Below are 19951 nucleotides of genomic sequence, written 5' to 3'. Positions count from 1 at the left end.
ACACACACACACACACACACACACACACACACAGAGGAAAAGAGAGAATGATTTCTGTCCAAAAAATCTGCTTAGGTATGTGTACAGTTTATGCAGCACAGATTGTTTACAAGTTTTCTGCTTCTGTGATACACAAAGTGTTTCAGGGACAAAAGAGGCACTGTAAGAAATGACATCGCAGCACTGCATTACTGAGGGCAGCAAGCTGCCACTTTACAACTCACACACACTGGTCCTCACCATATTCACCGAAACGCAGAGAGTCCCACTGCCTCCACTCTACAATCGCACTGACGGCTCTCACCCCAGCATAGATCAGCAACATGCCCAGAGAAGCATCCAACAGGAAGTTAATGAGGTATCTGGGAGAGACAGAGGAGTGAATGTCATTGTAAATCGGCAGTCAGAGCTTTCCTACCGGACAATCTGATGATTCACGATGTCTAGAACTTTCAAAGACAGGATTGACTCACAGAGAGCAAGGATCCTCCTCTGTGAGGTCTGACAGGTAGACGTTAGCAAAGTGGATAAACAGCATCCCAATGGCCTGTTTTGATGTGTCCAGGAACCTGCAGAGAGAGAGACAGACAGGACGGTTCATATGCTCCACAGGATTCATTTGATGCCTTAGCTGAGAAATGATGTTAAGTCGGCTCAGCCTTACCAGATCCTCCAGGGTCTCCGCTCATGTTTTGGCTCCCTGAAGCGTTTCACTGTGGAGAAAAGAGATGGTGGGATTTTAACACAGATCACTCATGAACACAGAATCAATCAAACAGGATATCTTTTGTTTGTATTTAACCGAGTTACAACCCTCAGGCGAGCTGTTGTGGGTCCAATGAGCATTTCGTTGGTTTTATAGGAGGCTGTTTGTTTGGTTCCACTGAAAATCGTACCTTCAACTGTGCATATTTATGCTTTGGAAATGAGGGCTGACGTTCCCCTCTGTGCAGTTTAACCATCACACAACATCAACAGTCTCCCATCGAACCTACGTGAAACTGCATAGCATCTATTTGTGAGACAGACTGCACAAAAACAGGCTAATGGCAATATGTTGTTGGTCACAGAGGAAGCAGAACTAACGGCCCGAGACCAGAACCTGCAACACATGACCTACTACGCTGTGAAATGATTAATCTGATCCCCATATTTGCAGTTCACTGCTAAGTTTACAGGAAACAGAGACATGTTTCATTTTTAAAGATGGCCAAAAGGGAGAAGTGGAGCAGACTCTAAATACTGTACTTCGGTGTTACATCACAACCTCACCAAGTTAAGAAACATAGAAGGAATAAAATGACAAAGATTGGGCTGTTTGTGTAACAAAGATAACAAACTCTACAATTTGCTAAATGTATGAATGTGGTGCCTAAATTATGAGCTTCTTAGAAGACCTCACTGTAATTAATCCCTGTGTGTAAAGGAATAACAAGGGTTTAAAGCGAGAAGGCTCACAGTGTAACGCAATTGCGGCTTGTTTTTCATGACACTACCATCTCCTTTTATCTCCTACACAAAGCTGCATAATGAGAGAACATTTTCTAACATCAGACACATCATCATTAGAACATCGTCGTTCAACGCTGTGATACCTCAGCTGGACTATTACCTTCTGCACAAGTCCCTTACTTAACAAAGAGAACAATCTCCCCTCTCACTAAATACTGTGGTGTCGCCCCAACCATTTACTCAAGGCTTTTTGTGTTTTCATGCAGGCGAGCTACACTGTGACCTCAGTTTCTGCTTTGAGCTTAAGTATGACTTCAGACTAAACACACCCTGTGTTCAGCTGGGTGTGATGTGAATGGAGGCAGAGGCCTCCTCCCTTCTGCTCAGAGAGAAAAAAGAAAGTCTAAAATGCTGAACATTCCTCATACCTGTGAAGCTGCTGGGACACACACAACTGAAGGTGCTCTCGTTAGGTCACACAGCTGTCAGTGCTGACCGAATTTAACCTAGGCTTAAGCCAGAGTGTGATTTTTCTGTGTGTGCAATGCAGTATGTTCTTGAAATGCAGACTTACCAATTCTTCCATAACACTCCCAGTAAAGAGAGAGGATAATGATGTTTTTTTACTGTGAAGCAGCTGGTAATGTATCTTACTTCGTAAAAAGTTTCTCTTATATCTACTATGGAACAGTTTTTTTGTCTGCAAATCAGTATTACACAAATTAATTGTTATTGCAGGCGCATATCACAGTTTGAGTGAGCATCAAGGTAAGAAACTGACATTGCTCCCCTGACTTCATTACTTTTTTTGAACAAACTGTGACTGCCATCTGCAAAACACAACTCCTAATCTCGTGTGAACCTCTCTCAATTTAACCTGAGGGACGGCACATATGTAGCAGGGAGGTTCAAACATGTGCAGGGAGGTGTGTAGAGAGTAAGCAGCTTTTATTAAACCCACAGCCAATAACTTCAACAGAAGAAGTCTCCCACCGAGCCTGCTGTATCTCTGTCTATCGTGTTATTGTTGTTGTTCTCCTGTAACAGACTCGGGCACGAGCCTCACAGCTGATATCAATAACAGAGTTTGATTAACTGAGTGATGCTATTGGATAATTGCCCGGTCACGTCAGTATGTGTCAGGTATGTGGTTGTCATACTCACACATCAGGGTGCTGAAAGCCACCACAGCCAGAAGTCCTTGCAGAAAAATCCCGAACGAGTCCATCAAGGCGCCGTTCTCGCACCCCCGGTTGTCTGTACCGGGCGTCGGAGTGGCGGACACCGACGTGTTGGCAATGGACACTGGTCCTGGACCCGCCAGCGCCACCTCTCCGAGCTGGGACAGCATGTTGACTCCAGCCATGGGACAGAAGAGCTGGAGGACGAGAACTAGCTGATTAAAAGCCGAGAGCAGTAGCTTTTTCACGGACTCCTTGTGTGCTTCCCCCCCAGTCCTCTCCAGCGACTGTTGGTCAGCTAATCGATATGTTCAGCTGGACAGTCCTCGGTGAAAGATGGTGGCATCCTCTGCCTTCCAGGCGCACACTCATCCTCCTGCTTCAGTCATAGCGGGTGTTGAGATTAAAGTAAAGCCACTAAAGGTTACTAGAAGTTGCAGTAACTGTTAAGCCTACTCGTCCACACACTGCAACATTAACAAATCAGTTGCTAATTTAGAAGGTCCGTGCAGCAGTGACCTGGACTATGATGGCTACCGTTAGTGTCAGACACGGCACATAAACGTGTCATGCAGCTACTTAAACAGACAAAACCAATGCTGTCACTTATTTAAAATGTGCTGCACAATGCAGGTCAACCAGAAGGGGCATTTTGCAGTTCCAGTGTGGGGAAAAAAAGGAGCTCCATCGGCTGATGCTATCATTGCTCACCTAGCTAGCTCCAAGCTAAATACTCAGCTGCATTTAGCTAACGCAAGGCTAGCACACATATTCAGTCTCTGGTGCTACAAACTACGGTTGCAGCGGTTTTTATTGTGACTCTAACGCTCGAAAAATATAGCTCGTCTTAATATACTTTAAAAAGGAATAATTGCAGGTCACGGTTTGCGTACATCCAGCTGCTTCCCTGCCCAACAGTGCCCACTCATGTTGACAGACGTCGGGTCACGTGGCCCACGTCCCTACGAATTGCATGCTGGAAAATGTATGACACTGCTGAACAAATAAAGTAAAACCCTATTGGAAAATTTCCTCATGATGCCTCAGTCTGTTAATAGCTGTATATATACATTTGTGTGTAACATAACGGTCCTTAAATCTTGTTTTAGTGTGTGTATTATACATCCTACATATGTTCTGCAAATGTTTGTTTGCCAATAAACACTAAGAGTCTGCTACAATTCGTTGTTCACAGTTTTAATTGCAGTCTTCTTTTTTTAAATAGCTGTTATCATTTTCAAATATGAATAAAAAGTTGTTCCACAAGCAAGTTAGTAAACAAAGACACTACGAAGTTTGTTTTTTTTTCCTCAAAAAAATGAAGCACATTACAGTAAATCACACTACAACTGGTAAAAAGAGGAAAAAACAGATTTACAGAAGTAGTTTGAGAATATTGTCTTTCTTTAAAACTGCACATGTATCATTAAGGTAATTCTTAAAAATGAAATGGTTCAAATAATCAACTGTTGCCTGATTAGTTTTAACAATACACCCCATATGAGAAAGTTCCGGTGTATTCTGTGCAAATATACTGTAGCTTATATTTAAGGGATTTACACATTGCTTATGCAGAAAGTTAATTGCTCCATAGTTTTTTTTTTTTTCTTTCTAATCACCCTGTTGCACTAAAAGATATTTGACTATATACACTATGTACAAACATGCACTCTCATATTTGCATACTACCAGGACATGGTTTTGCTTGTGCTTGCATTGGAGTCCTTACAATGTAAACTGCTCTTACATACTGTAGAAGCTAGAACAATAAAGCAATTTGATCTCTTGAGCTGAAGGCCCCCTTTATATCCGTTGTTGACCAGAGTGTATCTTAATTCAGTTGGATAACATTTGCAAATGATGTTAGTACAGTATACATTCCTGGTGTTCACACTAAAATCAAATTCCTTTCCTGGCAATGGGACACTACGACTGTTTTTCCAAAACTACCAGATGTATATCTAGTAGAATATTACCTCTGGCTTTCAAGCAACTTGAAAACTGTATTCGAGGCAACTTGTAGTTCTTTCAGTGTGCAAACAGTTATTTTCGTGATTGCTTAATTAATGGGCCAAACTATCTATAGAATAGATAAAAGGATAAAAACAAGTCTCTTTTTAAAACTAGAAAGCACAAAGCCAAAGCTCCACGATACAGCTCGGAGCTTGATTCTGTAAAAAACAACGTTTGTTTTTAAGTGTTTCTATAAAAGTAGGCTGTGTTTAGCCTCATCCACACCAGAAATGTTAAGCATATTCTCCACGAAATTAGACTTCAGTGTGAAAAACACTAGATTACGAGGCAAGACCACCTCATTTCTGACTCCAGCAGACATTTAGCAAGTGTTGACAAGCAGACACCAAATATTTTAGGCCTTAGTATGACAAGTAAAAGCTGTGATTCAGTGGTATCCACTTTCAGGGACAGCAGGGCAGGCTGGAAATCACAAGTGGCCGCAATGGACAGAGAAAGTTGTAGCATTGGCACTCATTCATCCGCATAAATAAAAGAGGAGAATCGGAGCCACTCTGAAGACACAATAAGTTAAGAAGCCTTCATTAGGACAGAGCTAAAAACGGCTTGCATTTTGTGTGTGTTTTTTTTTTGTAAAACGTGCTGAAGTCAATAAAGGCTTTTACACTTATTTATGATATCAAAGTGTCTCTTCTGTCTTTCAGTCCACCCCTGTGTCTTTCCTAATGCCTTTTTGACCTTTTGTAGCTCTTCTTCTTTGTTCTGTTTTCAATGATCACAACATGTTGCTTCGTTCACCTCACGGCCATGTTTTTAACAACACAATGTGGTATATTTCAGGATTCTTAAGGATGTCCAGTGTTGGAAAAGTAGGAATTGGAAAATAGTTTTCCACGGAATTAATACACAGAACAGTATGTAGTCACGTCCGTGTTCATTCCCCGTCCGCTACGTTGCAAACTGCTGATAAAAAGCCAGCTTGACCCTCTCAATGTGGTGGCACAGCTTGATGGCTGGTCCCAGCTTCAGGTCCATACACTCCTGCACTGTTGGCAGGTTCAGCAGCAGCAGTGCCTGTCCGTCAATCTCCTATGAAAACATTAATCCATATCAGATGCAGTTTCTTGAATTAGTTTTGGCTGGTGAAGTGGTATTTTGTATTTGTGACCATGGATACAATACAAGTGTGTGATGCCCTTATTGCAGTCGCATGGAGTGAGCTCTCATCCTGAGCGGCCATTAAGTCTCTGAGTATTTCTTACCTGATCCAAGAAAATCCGCGCAAGTGGTGCACAGTCGGTGGTCCTGATGAAGCGAACCACATCAGTGACGCTCCACTCCAGGGGGCTGGTGTCCAAACACAACTTCTGAGGAGGCTCGATCTTTGAGGTCTGCAAACGCACACACAGGGTGAGTCAGACAGAGATCTCCCAGCTGAGGTGGAGAGGCTCACAGCTCATGCTGATGAGAAGGGTATCAAACCTGAACATTTCATAAAAGAAACACTGGCTGTTTCAGTTTCGCTGATTTCCTCATTAGCCGGTTCTGGTCACGGTGAAAACATCATTTAAAATGTTTTTGAAACGGCTTAGTTGGGCAGAAGAAAGGCAGCTGTATTTAATGGGAGGGGCATTGTGTATAACATCTTTAATTTTGTACTTTAGGGAATATTTATTTTACGCCCAGTGATACACATTAAGAGTTTTCATTAAAGACACATTGTTTGGAAAGTAAACTTTGATGTAAAAATACCGGAATATGAACATTTTCAAAATATTTCCACATTTATTGATACCTAGTCATTTCAAAAGTCTTGGTGACTTTCGTTACCTTTGGTGAAGGAGGTCGGTTCTCATCATCAGAGAATGAGGGCGAGCGGGGTTTCCTTCTTCGGCGTGTGGGCCTGGGTGTCGCCGGAGGGGAGGGGGACGGCGTGGTGGGCTGAGACTTCCCAAACGATTGTTCAGAATCCTCCTGGAGATCGTCCTGCAGCTCAGAGCCAGAGTCACTCAGGGAGTCATCTTCATCCAGATCTTCTTCCTCTCCGCTGCCCTGTGAGCCAAACACAAGGACAACAAGTCTTTTAGGACAGATTCAAGTGAAGTGTGAGGAAGAATCAAAGTTTACAGTGTTGGTTTAACAGTGATACAACTTATGCTTCCTTTAATATAATGCTTAATGAAGGAAATATGAGTGTGCGAGTGTGTGTTACCTGTGGAGACCCAGCAGGCGTGTTGTCCACTGAGGCTGAGGAGCGTCTCTTTTTGTGTACAAAGAGCTGCTTCCTCCTCTTCCTCCTCCTCCCTCTTCGCTTCACTCCACCCTCCAGGTTGGAGTGGCCCCCGGGTGGACGGCCAACACGTTTACTCTTCTTTTTTCCATAGTAATATGCTTGCGACAAGACAAAAGGCTTATTGTGAAATGACGCATTTCACATGTCTGTAAGATTCTAATACGTCATTTAGATAGGTGGATCTTAAATCGATCAAACTGACGTTATATAGGATGTAAAAGCATGTCTGTGGAGGGTATGTGCTGTCTGGAACGAAATGAAAACATAAGTAAGTGTCTGTTGCTGGCAAATTGCGTCACTTTCTTAACCCCAACACCGCAGTGCAGCATCGAGTAAAAATATCAACAAATCTGTGGCTTTGTGCCATCGAAAAATAGTTCAGCAGAAGACAAAAGAGGCGAATTCTAACACATATTTTCAGCAAATCATACATTCCCTGCCTGCTCGGCAGACTTTCTCTCTTCATTAAGGGTGCACTCGTTGATCATTTCTATTCATAAGGTTTCTGAAAAAAGAGAAATTAATGAGCTGTGTGTTGAATTTGAAGACGTTTGAATAATGTTGCGAACTAAGGTCACAGCTGACAAGCATGTATAGAGATTTCAAAGCTATTACAATCATGGCAATTAGAGGATAGGTTCATTGTCTGCCACCCCAGATCATCTAATTAATCCTTTGAAGTCTCGACAATCAGCAGCCTCTAGTTCTGTAAATCACCTACTGTATTTGGTCTTGGTGAGGACAGAGCAGTTTTCCGAGCAGTGCTCCAGAACCATGCGAGGTCCAAACAGGTTGGGGCAGCACTCTAGCTTGATGCAGGTTTTCCTGCAGAAGTCCGCCACGCGGTCTACAGTGCGGACGATTTCCACAGTGGCCCGGTAACTCTTTCCCTTGTACCTGATATAAAAAAGCAAGGTTGAACCATAAATAATTAGTGAACACCCTTTCGGATTTCCACAGAATATTAGCTTAAAAAGGTATAAAAAGAAAAACGTATTGGACTCGTCCCACTCACTAAACCTCAAATTATGTTCATGTTTGATCTAAAAAGGTTGCAAGGTCTCTCTTAAAAGTAACTCGGATGCTGTCGTCGGCTAAATCACTGCTTTAATGAAGTGTCTTGTGCTGGGTTCTGCTGTGCAGATATTTATTTCCACTTGTGAATTCAAGTACATGTTTAATCCAGTAGCACATTCCGTCTAAAAGGCCAGCTGTAAACACTACAACTATTCCTGCAGGTTCTTTACAGAGTATTTTGAGCTACGGATTAAACGGTGCTTCCCCTCACTTGGCTTTGAGCGTTTCTCCGTGGCCTTGCCAGCGGCTCTCCTGGTCCAGCTGCAGCTCCCTCAGCACTCGGCTGGGCTTGTATGCAGAGTTTATCAGCTGAGACAAAACCTGGATACAGGACATGTAGACAAATTACAACAGTTACAGGTTACCTGCAGGTCCGAGGTTGTCTGTGTTTTAAAATCACAACTGATTGAGCAATTAATGCATCCTCTGGGAACCATGAACGGCTGTACCAAACTTCGTGACGTATTCATACAGTCAGCAGCTGGACTAGCCACACTCACCTCTTTGAGCACGAGGACACAGTTTCCAGGACCAATGAACTGAGGAAGCTCTGCAATGCGTCCCTTGTTAAGGTAAGGCCCAGAGAAACAGCGGTGGTTGAAGTAGATCTTGGGGCAGCAGTATTTCCGGTTGCCCTGCCCTGCTGGTGGACACAAAATGAGATATAGATACTGGAACAACCACAGACTACACGGAGAGTCAGTAGACGGGACACGTCGCAGTTTGGAATCCTTCAATGGGACCTGCGACATAGCACGCACCTGTCTCTGACTGGTTGGACATCTGCTGCTTGACAGTGTCAGGTGACGATGACTTCGGTGGAATTCGGCTGTAAAGTGATGAAAATTCGAGTCAGGTGTGGAAAGGCAACAGGACACGAACCATTCAAATCAATAAACCGGTCAACACCCCCACCCTTCCTCTTATACTCACTGTTTCTCAGGCTGCACCACAGCAATCTTCCTCTCTTTTTCAACTGGAAAAACAAGGACAGACTAATGTGTTCCCAGTCACACTATTACATTATGCCAATTAGTCAGGATAACAAAAACAAAGCTGTATTGTGTTTGTTACAGCATTAGTAACAGTCTCGTAAAGGCAGATGTGTGAAGATCATTAGAGTCCATGATGATGACTCATGTTGTATACCTGAGGGTTTAATTGGGTAGATGAGTGGATAGCCGTTTGTCTCACACCAGCTGACGGGGAAGATGTCGAGGGAGTCCACATGAACTATCAGTTCTGGCATGGGCTGCTTCAGTCCTGTACAAACATACACGCACAGCTATTAGACAAGAGCAGCAGTTAAGATAACTCAGACTACATCCTTAACCTGGCGTTAACCTGGAATGCCGATACAAACGATCATATTAAGACGGCCAGATAGCAATATCCAATAGCACGGCTATGGTGCACGCATAAGCGCGTACATCTGCACAAGCATGAACATGCGGTACACTTAAGGGGCCACGTTTAGGGGTTTGAAAATATGGTCACCCTATCCTCCATACTGCATCTGTAAAGACTTTAAAGTGCTTGAAATAGCAGAAAATGTTGATGTCTGAAGTGTGCAACACTAGTTAATGCATAATCTCAGAAGAAGTCATCTAGTGTATGTACTCGTGTGGAATACTATCACCTATGTCTCGCAAATTCAAAATTTAAATGGAGCTACTCAACTAGGGAGCCAGGAAATGTAAAGCATTAACCTGTGCCGTGGGACTGCACGGAAATGACACATGCACATTTTCTACTTCCATCCACCTAAAATAAACACATTCTTTAAGTCCTGCTTTTCACCTTCCAGGCTGAGCCAGAGGTACTGCCCTTTGACCCTGGTGACAGTGGCCACGTGAATGTTCTCAGGTGACAGCAGGTTGATAGCCTCCAGTTTCATGGCCTCTTTGAAGCTGTGCTCACACTGCTCCTGGCAGGTAAACAGAGAGGGAAAATACTGGGTGTGAGAGGGTTATGCGAGGCTACTATGCCGTCTATCAAATGGGTTAAAGTCATATTCTGACTGGATACAGTTTAATTGTTTCAATTGCTGCAAACAGCCCTGACAACATGCTCACTTGTCTGCTTCAGAGTATTATAGCATTGATCTGAGCAATGTTAAACCTCTGTCTCCAAACAGGATGGGCATGAGATACAGTAGGTGTCGTACTTTATAGGCTGCTACGGTGTAATGCTTTCAGAGGAATGCAGTCAATTTCAGTCTCTCATTTTAAAAACCACATACAAACTGAACCTGTAAATATTGTATTTGGTTTAAATTCAAATATTACAGTAGTTTCCTACAGTAGCCCGAGTTACTGCTTGGATAATACAACCCACGTAATAAGAAGGAGGCTTTAGCGCTGACAGCTTGTTAATAGTGATAAACATTTTATTCATTCATAGCACAGATGTCATGCAGCTTTCATGCAACAGCAGTATAATAACAGCAGCCTACAATTTCACATTTAATTGTCATTTTGGCAATGACAAATGGAGAGGACTCCACTGGGAGCCAGTTTTAGCTCATCTCACATTAACCCTTTCACTGAACAACAAGTGTTACAAATCAGCATCTGGTGGAAGGTTTGTAGACGAGTCTCAGACATGAGACAGCCCTCTACACTGAAGCCTGACCAGTGTGAACTCTGTGTAGAAGGCTTAAAAACGGAGGTTGACTTACAGTTGGGAAGCAATGTTGAGGAGCTGCCTCGGCTTCGCACTGTTTCAGGTAATCTGCCCAGTCAAAGTCCGCACCCTGGTATCCTGCACAGGATAAAATAAAGAAAGAATGGAGAGAGAGAGAGAGAGAGAAGCAGATAATGCAAACAAATAACGACAGGGAGAGAGAGAGGGAAAGAAAGCATGAGGGATCTAATCGCTGCCATTCCTTATGTTCTGATATCACTGATAACCGATTAAGTCAGTGGTTATAAAAACGGACAACATTTGTCAAAGCACACCTGGTGGAGGGCTGAGCGTTAGTCCATTTTTTAGGCTCCACTGAGCAGGGAAGATCCCTGGACTGTCTCTGTGACACAGAAAGGACCTCCCGGCACCCTCTGACTCCTCAATACCACACAGGTCGTCCATCTTCACAAGGAAGTTCTGCTCATCGAAGACCTGAAGTGGAGAGGAGGTCATTTTAGGACACTTTCAGACACTCTTTCTTGACAGCTGTCAAGTTTTAAAACACCTCTTTCGTTTCACCGAGTCACGCTAAAGACCGTGTCAAGCTCAGGAGATCCACTAGGCTGTACGATTAAATAGCAACGTTCAAAAAGATGTAGTTTAGTTTCAGCCATGGTTGTGGTCTTTCAAGACTCTGGGGGGGTCATTTGCCTTTTAGTGAGTAAAGACAGTGTGGGAATGAAGTCAGGAAGCATAAACAACTAAGGCCAATAAGCAGCAAAGAAAGAGATAAACACTGCAGCATTGGAGAGACAGATTTGATAGGAAAGTCTGTTACCTTAGTGACAGTGGCAGGTCTGATGGAAATAGGAGCCGCGGGGTCAACAGCCTCCAGTTTCATTCCTTCTTTGAAACAATGAGCAGCGATGGCCGGCTGATCCTGAGACAAATAACACACACGTCATTTTCAAAAGCTCAGGTCTTAGCTTCAGCATCCAGTTTAGTGGAGAACGTCACGACTCTTTGCTTGAAGCACACTTATCAAATCGTGTTTGGGCCAGTGGGAACGAATGAGAGCATGGCTGGCAGTACCTTACTGAACTCTGCAGTCAGAGCTTCATCCTGAGGCAGGTCACTGATCCTCTGTCTCACCTCCTCCCACTCTGCCTCGGTCCGCAGGGCCAACAGGTCTGAAACAAACAAGTACACACAAATCAGAGAGATATTTAAGGAGAATGGTAAAACATACATCTGATTGAATTTTACACTGCACACTTTTCGTTATGTAAATACCTGAGCCTGTGTGCGTTGCTTGTTCTTTGTTACGGACCTCAAATTAGGTCGCTCATAATTAATAAAACAAGCAAACAAAAAACAGTGTCTCTCCACAAAACACATTTACTTCTTATCACCCCGGCATGAGGTCCCAGACGGCCTTATAAACAAGATGATGAGCAAAATAAATAAGGCTGACCTTCGGTTGTTACCCTTAATTACATATAAGAAATACATTATCTCTATTCTTTTATGAAACAATAAAATACAAGTAATGCAAAAGGCTATGATTACTTCTAACACTATAAAATGTTCCAAATCCGTTAAATGCACCACTACTGCTCACTGACTGGCATTAAATATCAACAAAAGCTGAGCTGTAGTGGAACCAGAAGGTAGATCATCTGTGTCAGGAGAGAGATAGAGCCTCCGGGGCTTCTCACATCTTGCATATTAACAAACTTTATTCACTTGAAGAGCATCATGGCCCTGAAAACAATAATCTATTTAATCCTGCATGGAAAATCAATTTCAAGGTGTACTGACACCATCACACTTTGAATATTGGTTCAAAATGCTGATATAAGTCTCAAAATAAGTAGTAATTACACATTCATTCTGATGTAGCGATTCTATACAAATTAATATTATACTATAATTAGACATGTATCCAGTGTGTGATTTCTTCATGCGTCCTTCCGTCATTACTCATGCCTGCCTTTTGTTTCTAAATATAAATCCGACCCGTGTCATTGCCACTGACCTGAAGGAGGCCCGAGGGTGCAGCCGTGCTCTTTGGCCCAGCCGGGTGGGTGGAGGCGTGGGTGGAGGTAAAAGAGCCAGAGGGTTGCGGGCGTGTCTGGCAGGCCCTCGGTGCCTAGCAGGCGCAGCTTCAGCCTCCCTCCGACGTTCTCCTCCACCTCAGCAGCCCAGGCAAGCCCCGGATCGACACCGTCCTGGAGCTCCACGTAGCAGCCCGCAGACAGGAGCTCCACTGGGTCTCTACCACGCTGGGACTGTGATAACACACACACACACGCGTACACAAATACAAATGAACACACGCCTAGGCAAGGTGAGGAATTTGCACTTGGAGAGAAAGCACTGCATGACTAAGTGGCAGAACTGAAACAGTCACTGAAAGCTAACTAATGGCTCTAAAGAATGTCACCGGCTGTTCCTACAGCAAATTTGCTTTCAGCAGCACAACCTTGGTGCTGTAAACAAAAGCTCGCGGCCTTGTGAATTTGTAGCTTTGGGACTTCACTCAGGGTACGCACGCAAGACTTCAAAATTGCTACAAAATCATATTTAGTTCACGATCAACTTTATTCAAAAGGACATATTAAGTGTGAAGGTTTTGCCCCGTGCTTTTATCATATCAAAATGGGCGCAAACATACCGAACATACCAACAATCTACGCTATAAAAGTAGCAAATAACAGTGAAACAAAACATAACAGTTGAACAGTTGTGTGAGTTTTAAGAACACAGAGTCACAGTTCTGATCACCTGAGGGTATAAACAGTCAACTTGGTGTTTTTCTAATGTCAGATGCATTTACAAGTGACATTAAAACAGTAAAGGGGAAAGTCTGAATTTATTATGACAACCTCGGCAGTTTTATTTACTGCATTATGCGGTTTTAAAGTTGTACGATTCATTAAATCAGCACCGACAAAGGAGATTGTTCTTGGCAATGACAGACTTGAGACAAAGACAAAAGACAACACCCCACATGTGGTGTGTGAGGAGTTCCTCAGGACAGCTGCTGTGATCCTCTGTCTTACCAATTCCAGCAGGTTGGCAGGAGCGCTGCACTCCTCGGCCAGTGCCTTTTCCAGCAGAGCCTCCCAGTCCTGGTGCTTCTCACGCACACCTGGGTGGACCATACACATACAGCCTTTAGTTCATTAAACAAGGTGGTGGGCTCAGGATCACACATACACACACATACATATACAATCCTGTGCCTGGTCTCTCTTAGTCATCAGCTATAAAATAAGTAATACTGTAATTGATGAAGACATTTTAGATTATTACATCTAATAGGACTTTTTCATCACAATCTGTACAGGCAAAGTATTTCAGTTGCTCTGCTATTTCACTACATAACATTTCTTCAACAAGTCAACATCAGTGCTAATTAGGTCGTATTAACTGAAAATGAACGTGTTCATTTCCCAGAGAAAACTATTTATCATGAAACCAGAACATCAGAGAGACAACACAACGGTGACAATACTTTATGAGACAGAAACAATCATTACTCCTCGCTATGCAGAGCAAAAAGTCATATTTCATAGTTGAGTTCCACCATAAAATAGAATTTTGTGAACACAGTACAAAAAACTGCTCGTCTGTCCCTGAAGCACTCACAGACAAACAAATTTAAAAAACATCTTAAAGTGGTAGTACTAAAGTTACACTATAGAGATGTATAAACTTGACATCTGCAAGTTATCATCAGAACTCACTGCGAGAGAATTTCATTTCACTTTCATGCCACATCTCTCACAACTAACACCAGCCAAGGCCTCACCCTCGGGGGCCCTCACTGTCTTCCCGTGCTGGCGGCTCCAGCCCAGCGGGTGGAGGTCCGCCGTCATTAAGTCACACCAGAAGTCGGCACGCCGGTCTTCCTCGTATCCCTCGTAGCGTAGCAGCAGCAGCTGGCCACATGTGGTGATGATGTTGGCCACCCAGTAAGGACGATCGGCCTCCGAGCGCACACACACCTCCAGCTTCATGCCTGGAGTCAGCCCTGTCTGCAGGTCCTGGTCCACCTGAGACCAGGACAGAAGAACAGACATACATGGAGTCATTAACTTGTATTGGCACACTCTCAGTTAGACAGCATTTATTTGTATTCTGCAGCTTGTTACATAAAAACAACGTACAAAAGTGGACAAAGAACATTAAAGAAGAGAAGGGACGGCTTCTATTTTATCTGCCAGCACACAGCTGAGTATCACGTGTTAAAATCTGTATTCATAGAAGCTTTGTTACTACTGGTGATAACACAGTGACTTCTGTGTTCATGCTGTTGATTGCTTTATGACTTCGACAGCCATTTCTAGGGACTTTACCAGCTGACATGTTTCATAAATTTGAGTCACACTTTCAGATTTAATACATAGTGTTTAACTTGCGGTTTCCTCAGACCTTTGCACAGATGTTTAGTAATTGATAATGAATAACCGGCACAAGATTATCCTGTGATGCGTGTTACGCTGTGGAAGTTGTCAGCACCCACATGTTTGAAGGCGTGATGGGGTATGGACGCGGCTCCAGTCTCCTCCAGGTAGTCATCCCAGTTAAAGTCAGATGCATCCTGAGCAGAGTCTCTGTCTGGAAAACACACACACACACAACACATTTTTATCTTTTCCAACCTGCTTTCCAACATGTTATCTTACTCATTTCACGCAGCTGTTCACAGAGTAGGTCTTACCAGACTCCAGCAACTCCTGACTCATGCTGGTGCCCCCTCAAGGCTGAGACTAGGAGCTCTGAGGAGGAACAGAGGAGAAGGATTATTATCCAGCGAGTAAATGAACGAGCACCGGTCCAAAACTCCCGGCGGCCAAGAGAAGAAAACATAGAATTGCAACAGTCGTCTGCAGCACGATACGCTGTGACTTACCACACTCACGCAGATCTCCACGTGAGTAAATAGTGAACTTGCTACTGTTGTCAATAAGATTAATGAGACAGGTTATATATATCGTTTTGCTTGGAACAGCCCCGCTCAGCAGTTCACAAGCCAAACTGTATCAGCAAAAAGTTACACAAAAGAGCCGGAAACAGAGAGCGAGACGCACTATATCTGGCTACTGCATTTACAACGACAAGACACATGACATCTATCGGCATGCAGTGTGTCAGCCAACAGCTATGGATACAAAAAATATTATTAATACTAGCAACCACGACACACGCAAGGTCATGAAAGACAAAATTCAACAGCCGTAATTAAAAGAAAACCCGTTTCAAAGCCAAAATGAAATGAATTAACATTTGTTTGGATTTTTCCAGCTCTAAAATCAAGGCCTAGGAGACCTTGATTTTAGAGCTGGTTAAGTTACTACATCAATATGCAAGTGCTTCTATCTGGTCCTGCACTCATCAATAAAAAACAGGAGAGTGGTGGTGATGAATAAAATCACAAATTATATGCCGCACATTTGCCTTTCATTAGGGCGGCCCAGGCTAACACCTAAGCAGCACACCAGATGGTAGGCTACATGATCGCAGGGAAATATATTAAAAACTATGCTGATCTCATCCAACTCCACCTCTTCTTGTGAAACTCATTTGGGCTCGTCGTGTAATCGTACACCTTTTTTTCCTGCCCCGATGTGAAGATCTCAAACAGGGCCTTGACATGAATGTGGACACACGCATCAAGCTTTGACACATCGAACTGACGGAGGGCATTGTGCAAAACGGGGATGAAATAAGTTAATACAACAAGAGCGATGGCATGAATGAGACAGAAGGGAGCGCTGGGCGTGACGAAGGTGGAGAGAGCGGTGTATGGGACAGCCGAGGATAGCCGCTCTGTCACCGCAGCTCCATTCAGCCGGCCTGTCAGGCCCGTCTTTGTCATGTCTGACGTCTCTATTAAAACCAGGGCCGCCATCAGAACCCCCCCCCCCCCCCCCCCACACACACACCCCCACCCCTCCCGGCGACCGGACTGCCACCGCGACCCCCGTGCTCCACCGGGATCAGCGCCACCTTTCACCCGCGACCCTGCCCCAGACTCCCTCTGTCTTTCTCTCCCCCCCTCCCTCTGACACACACACACACCAGAGGGCCTTATTGTCCCCGGGGGTCACACTCCTGACATAGGAGTGAGAGAAAAAAAAAAAAGAGCGGAGTAGAAATACAGGCCTAAAGTTAAGAAGCAGTATTCTAACATCTGATGCTGAGCTTGCATACTATTAAGAGCATTTATGAGTTCATGGCGGTATTTTAAACTGATTCTGTTTGGTGCTTCGGATAGGTCTACCTCCTGGGGCCTTTCCTCTACAATCACTTCTGTGGCTTTTCTTTGTGTGTGTGAACTGAATCCGTCATTCTTTAAAAAAAAAAATGAAATAGTGTCTGCATACACTCTCTGAGAAGTACATCAATTAAAACTACCGTTTCAAATTTCCACAGACGAGCTGTCGGTATTTGCTCTGCCGAAGCTGTAGGTTTCTGCAGCATTTAACTTTCGCAGAGCAGCAAAGGCCTCAGCGTGTACTTGCAGACAGGAAGAAAGGCAACTTCCCCCGTTTCATTATACAGCAAGTGGTCCGTGTGGACGACAGCTAGCAGCAGTCTGTCTGAATCTTTCTGCACCACCCGAGACTGACTGAACCTGAAAGATAAAGGGCCAAATGTGCACACACCCACGCAGGCACACACGTACAAACAAGCGCACACACACACACACACACACACACACAGGCAACTGAGAGCCACACTACATCCTCTTTACAAGCACTCGCTGAATCATATTCTCATCTGCACTTAGCATGCAATGCCAATGAGCCTTCCTGAACCTCGGAGGTCCCCGGGTGGGAAATGCAAACAAACAAAATCACACACAGTGGACGGCTTCTACTGGAAAGAAAATCAAAGTCAACTTTCAATAAAATGAAATTAGCTGTTGAAACATTTCCCCCCAAACAGGATTTAATGGCCTCTGCTGATTACTAGTATGAGATAAGAAGCAATGTGGCAGAACATTAGTAAGTCCTCCTGTTTGATCCTCTAACATTAACTAAACCTATTTTCAGAAGAGCACTTTTTTGTTTTTCTAATTATTATTTGCATTGGTTTCATACCATGGTTAATTTCAATCAAAGTACAAAAAACAATGTTTTCTTACCTGTAGTACTATCAAGCCATGCAATTAGTTTTGGTTTCGTGGTGGCAGGTGTCGGGGAAACTTCTGCTTTCTCCCGTATGAAACTATAGGATCGCAATTTTGCTTGTTGAGCTCAAAGCATTTAAAAGTTGCAGTAAAAACAGCAACATCTCTTTCTAAATAATCAACACTGTGGACAGTTTTCGTAGGAACTATTTCTTTGGTAGAAAGTAGTTCCAATGAAAACTGTTTACAGGGAAGCACGTGGATGATCTTGTTTAACAGCAATGTTGTGAGCCCCACAAATATTAGTTCAACTCACCCCATATTGTATTGGACTGGTGGTGGCAGACATCTCATTGACCGACGTCTCATGACTTGACACCATAAAACCAAAAACTTCTATCTGATGACGGGTCAATAGCACCAAGTGAGAAAATATAGGGGCTTATTTTTTGTAATGTAGGTGAAATGACCCTTTAAAAAGGGACTGGGAAATAAAGTTGAGACAGGTTTACACTCCATGGCAGCCCAAATAATAACTTGAAATACCCTAAACATCATTAATAATCACGTTACGGTTGCTCTGAAGACCAAGGAGCCTGCTAACGACTATAACTCTGTTACACTGTTTGTTTTGTTAAATATTTGCACTATTGTTTGGTTAGTTAATTTTAATATTATTTTATTTCATTGTATATATTGTGCATTTTTCTATTTTATATTTTTACTCTGTTATTTTTATTGTATATATCGTGCATTTTTATATTTTTACTCTGGTATTTTCATTGTATATATTGTGCATTTTCATACTCTGTTTTTTTTATTGCTTTACCTGTACCATAAATGCTGCTGTAGCGAAAAAAATGTAATTAACAAAATCAATCAATCTATCTCTCTCTCTCTATATATATATATATATATATATATAGCTGCTACAACTGCAGACCAAAATAATCCACCTTTCCAGCACACAGCATGCATAAATAACGAGACGAGTTTTCATTCAGTTGCAAATGCAATCACGCTGCTCGTTTCCATTGCATAGCGGCACGTCAACCGGGGCAGCGCTGCCAGCGGATCACTCAAGTTGCACAATAGGGGAAGTTAACCGGCCAGAAGAGGAAAAACAATTAAAAAAAAAAATAGGTTGCAATAACGACAAAAACGACAACCTTCAGAGCAGCCTCCCTGACCCATCAGCTGTCGAAAGCACGCCGAAGCTAAAGGCATTTATAAACAAATTAGTTTATTTAGGTGAGAGCTGCACACAAACACTAATCGGCTGAGGTCGTGCGACCGTCATTATGTAAGGCTTTCCACATAATACATACACTGACACACAAGCGCAAAATCACTGGAGGAGACCCACACAGTCTGAACTGAAACTAGCGTAAGATTGCACCGCTTGTACAGACTAACCGCCGCATTGATGGGCCACTAACGCAGAGAGAGAGAGAGAGAGAGAAAGAGAGAGAGACTACAGCGCCGACGGTCTAACTTTCACAATGAGGAGAACATCACATACCGATTGAGGGATTTATTAAATTGCTGTCCAATAAATAAACACGCGGTCGTGAATGCCCAGCGGCCGTGTGGGACTCATTGGACACATGGTATAAAAAAAAAAATCGCTCGTGTGTCCGAGTCAAGTTACTGAACGTCACACGGCTCGAGCAATAAGAGCAGGCTGACGAGCAATAAGGGCGCTTACACTCGACCGAGCCCGACTCATCTTTTTGAGAGACGGGAAAAAAGACGAATGCGCCGCCATAATGCGAAACACCGCGAGGGATGTGTGACAGACAACACAGAGTACGTGAATATTTAGTCGCAAAATTCGCCCCTTACCGCTAAGTAGTTTTTCCAAGTCGGTTTTTTAGATGCCGTTCCTCTCTCGCCTGCTCGCTCGCTTCGCTCGCAGCAACGTTTGAGAGCTAACGCGAATGAAAACCGAGAGCCCCCGGTGGCGCTTTTCAAAATAAGATGGCTTACGAGAGCGGAAGTCACAAGTCGTTGTCAGAGCAACGGCGGCTCTTTTTGTGTCGAGGGTTATAAATCGTGACACTTCCGGTGTCGCTCCGGCCGCGTGCCGCTAGCTTGACGCAGTTCTCGTTCACGACCTCGTTCCCAATATGGCACAAATGGCCACTGCGCATGTTCTGCCGCCTCTATGCCTCTGAGCCCAACTACATCACAACGACTTCC

General features: G+C 43.6%; 2 protein-coding genes across 5 annotated transcripts in view; both read right to left on the bottom strand.

The window, feature by feature from the left end:
* The window catches only part of stimate (STIM activating enhance), a 15854-nt gene extending 12293 nt beyond the window's left edge, over positions 1-3561 (bottom strand). Inside the window, exons 1-4 of the mRNA XM_031846429.1 lie at positions 2617-3561; positions 665-713; positions 474-569; positions 241-362 (exon numbers count right to left, since the gene is read on the bottom strand). Of these exons, the coding sequence (XP_031702289.1) occupies positions 241-362; positions 474-569; positions 665-713; positions 2617-2818 (469 nt within the window). The 5' untranslated portion in view covers positions 2819-3561. The remainder of the gene's footprint in view (positions 1-240; positions 363-473; positions 570-664; positions 714-2616) is intronic.
* Positions 3562-3827: 266 nt separating this feature from the next.
* Positions 3828-19678, bottom strand: sfmbt1 (Scm like with four mbt domains 1). Of its 4 annotated transcripts, none has more exons than XM_031846391.1 (21): positions 19595-19678; positions 15335-15392; positions 15137-15231; positions 14423-14666; positions 13671-13759; positions 12644-12896; positions 11698-11795; positions 11444-11545; positions 10938-11097; positions 10658-10740; positions 9778-9904; positions 9127-9240; positions 8911-8953; positions 8739-8806; positions 8478-8620; positions 8189-8298; positions 7622-7797; positions 6820-6998; positions 6438-6659; positions 5870-5998; positions 3828-5696 (listed from the first exon to the last, which is right to left on the bottom strand). In XM_031846391.1, the coding sequence occupies exons 2-21, from the start codon at positions 15357-15359 to the stop codon at positions 5556-5558; spliced, it is 2601 nt and encodes an 866-aa protein (XP_031702251.1). In that variant the 5' UTR covers positions 15360-15392; positions 19595-19678; the 3' UTR covers positions 3828-5555. The 4 variants fall into 4 exon arrangements, with proteins under 4 accessions (XP_031702251.1, XP_031702276.1, XP_031702259.1 ...); XM_031846416.1 differs by having other exon boundaries at positions 6820-6995; XM_031846399.1 differs by lacking the exon at positions 19595-19678 and adding an exon at positions 19272-19581.
* Between the last annotated feature and the right edge of the window lie 273 nt (positions 19679-19951).

Source organism: Anarrhichthys ocellatus, unplaced genomic scaffold (genome assembly GCF_004355925.1).
Source record: "Anarrhichthys ocellatus isolate YVR2014 unplaced genomic scaffold, GSC_Weel_1.0 scaffold1, whole genome shotgun sequence".
Lineage (NCBI taxonomy): Eukaryota > Metazoa > Chordata > Actinopteri > Perciformes > Anarhichadidae > Anarrhichthys > Anarrhichthys ocellatus.
The sequence above is the reverse complement of the archived record's forward strand: the minus strand, read 5'-3'. Positions and strand labels throughout refer to the sequence as shown.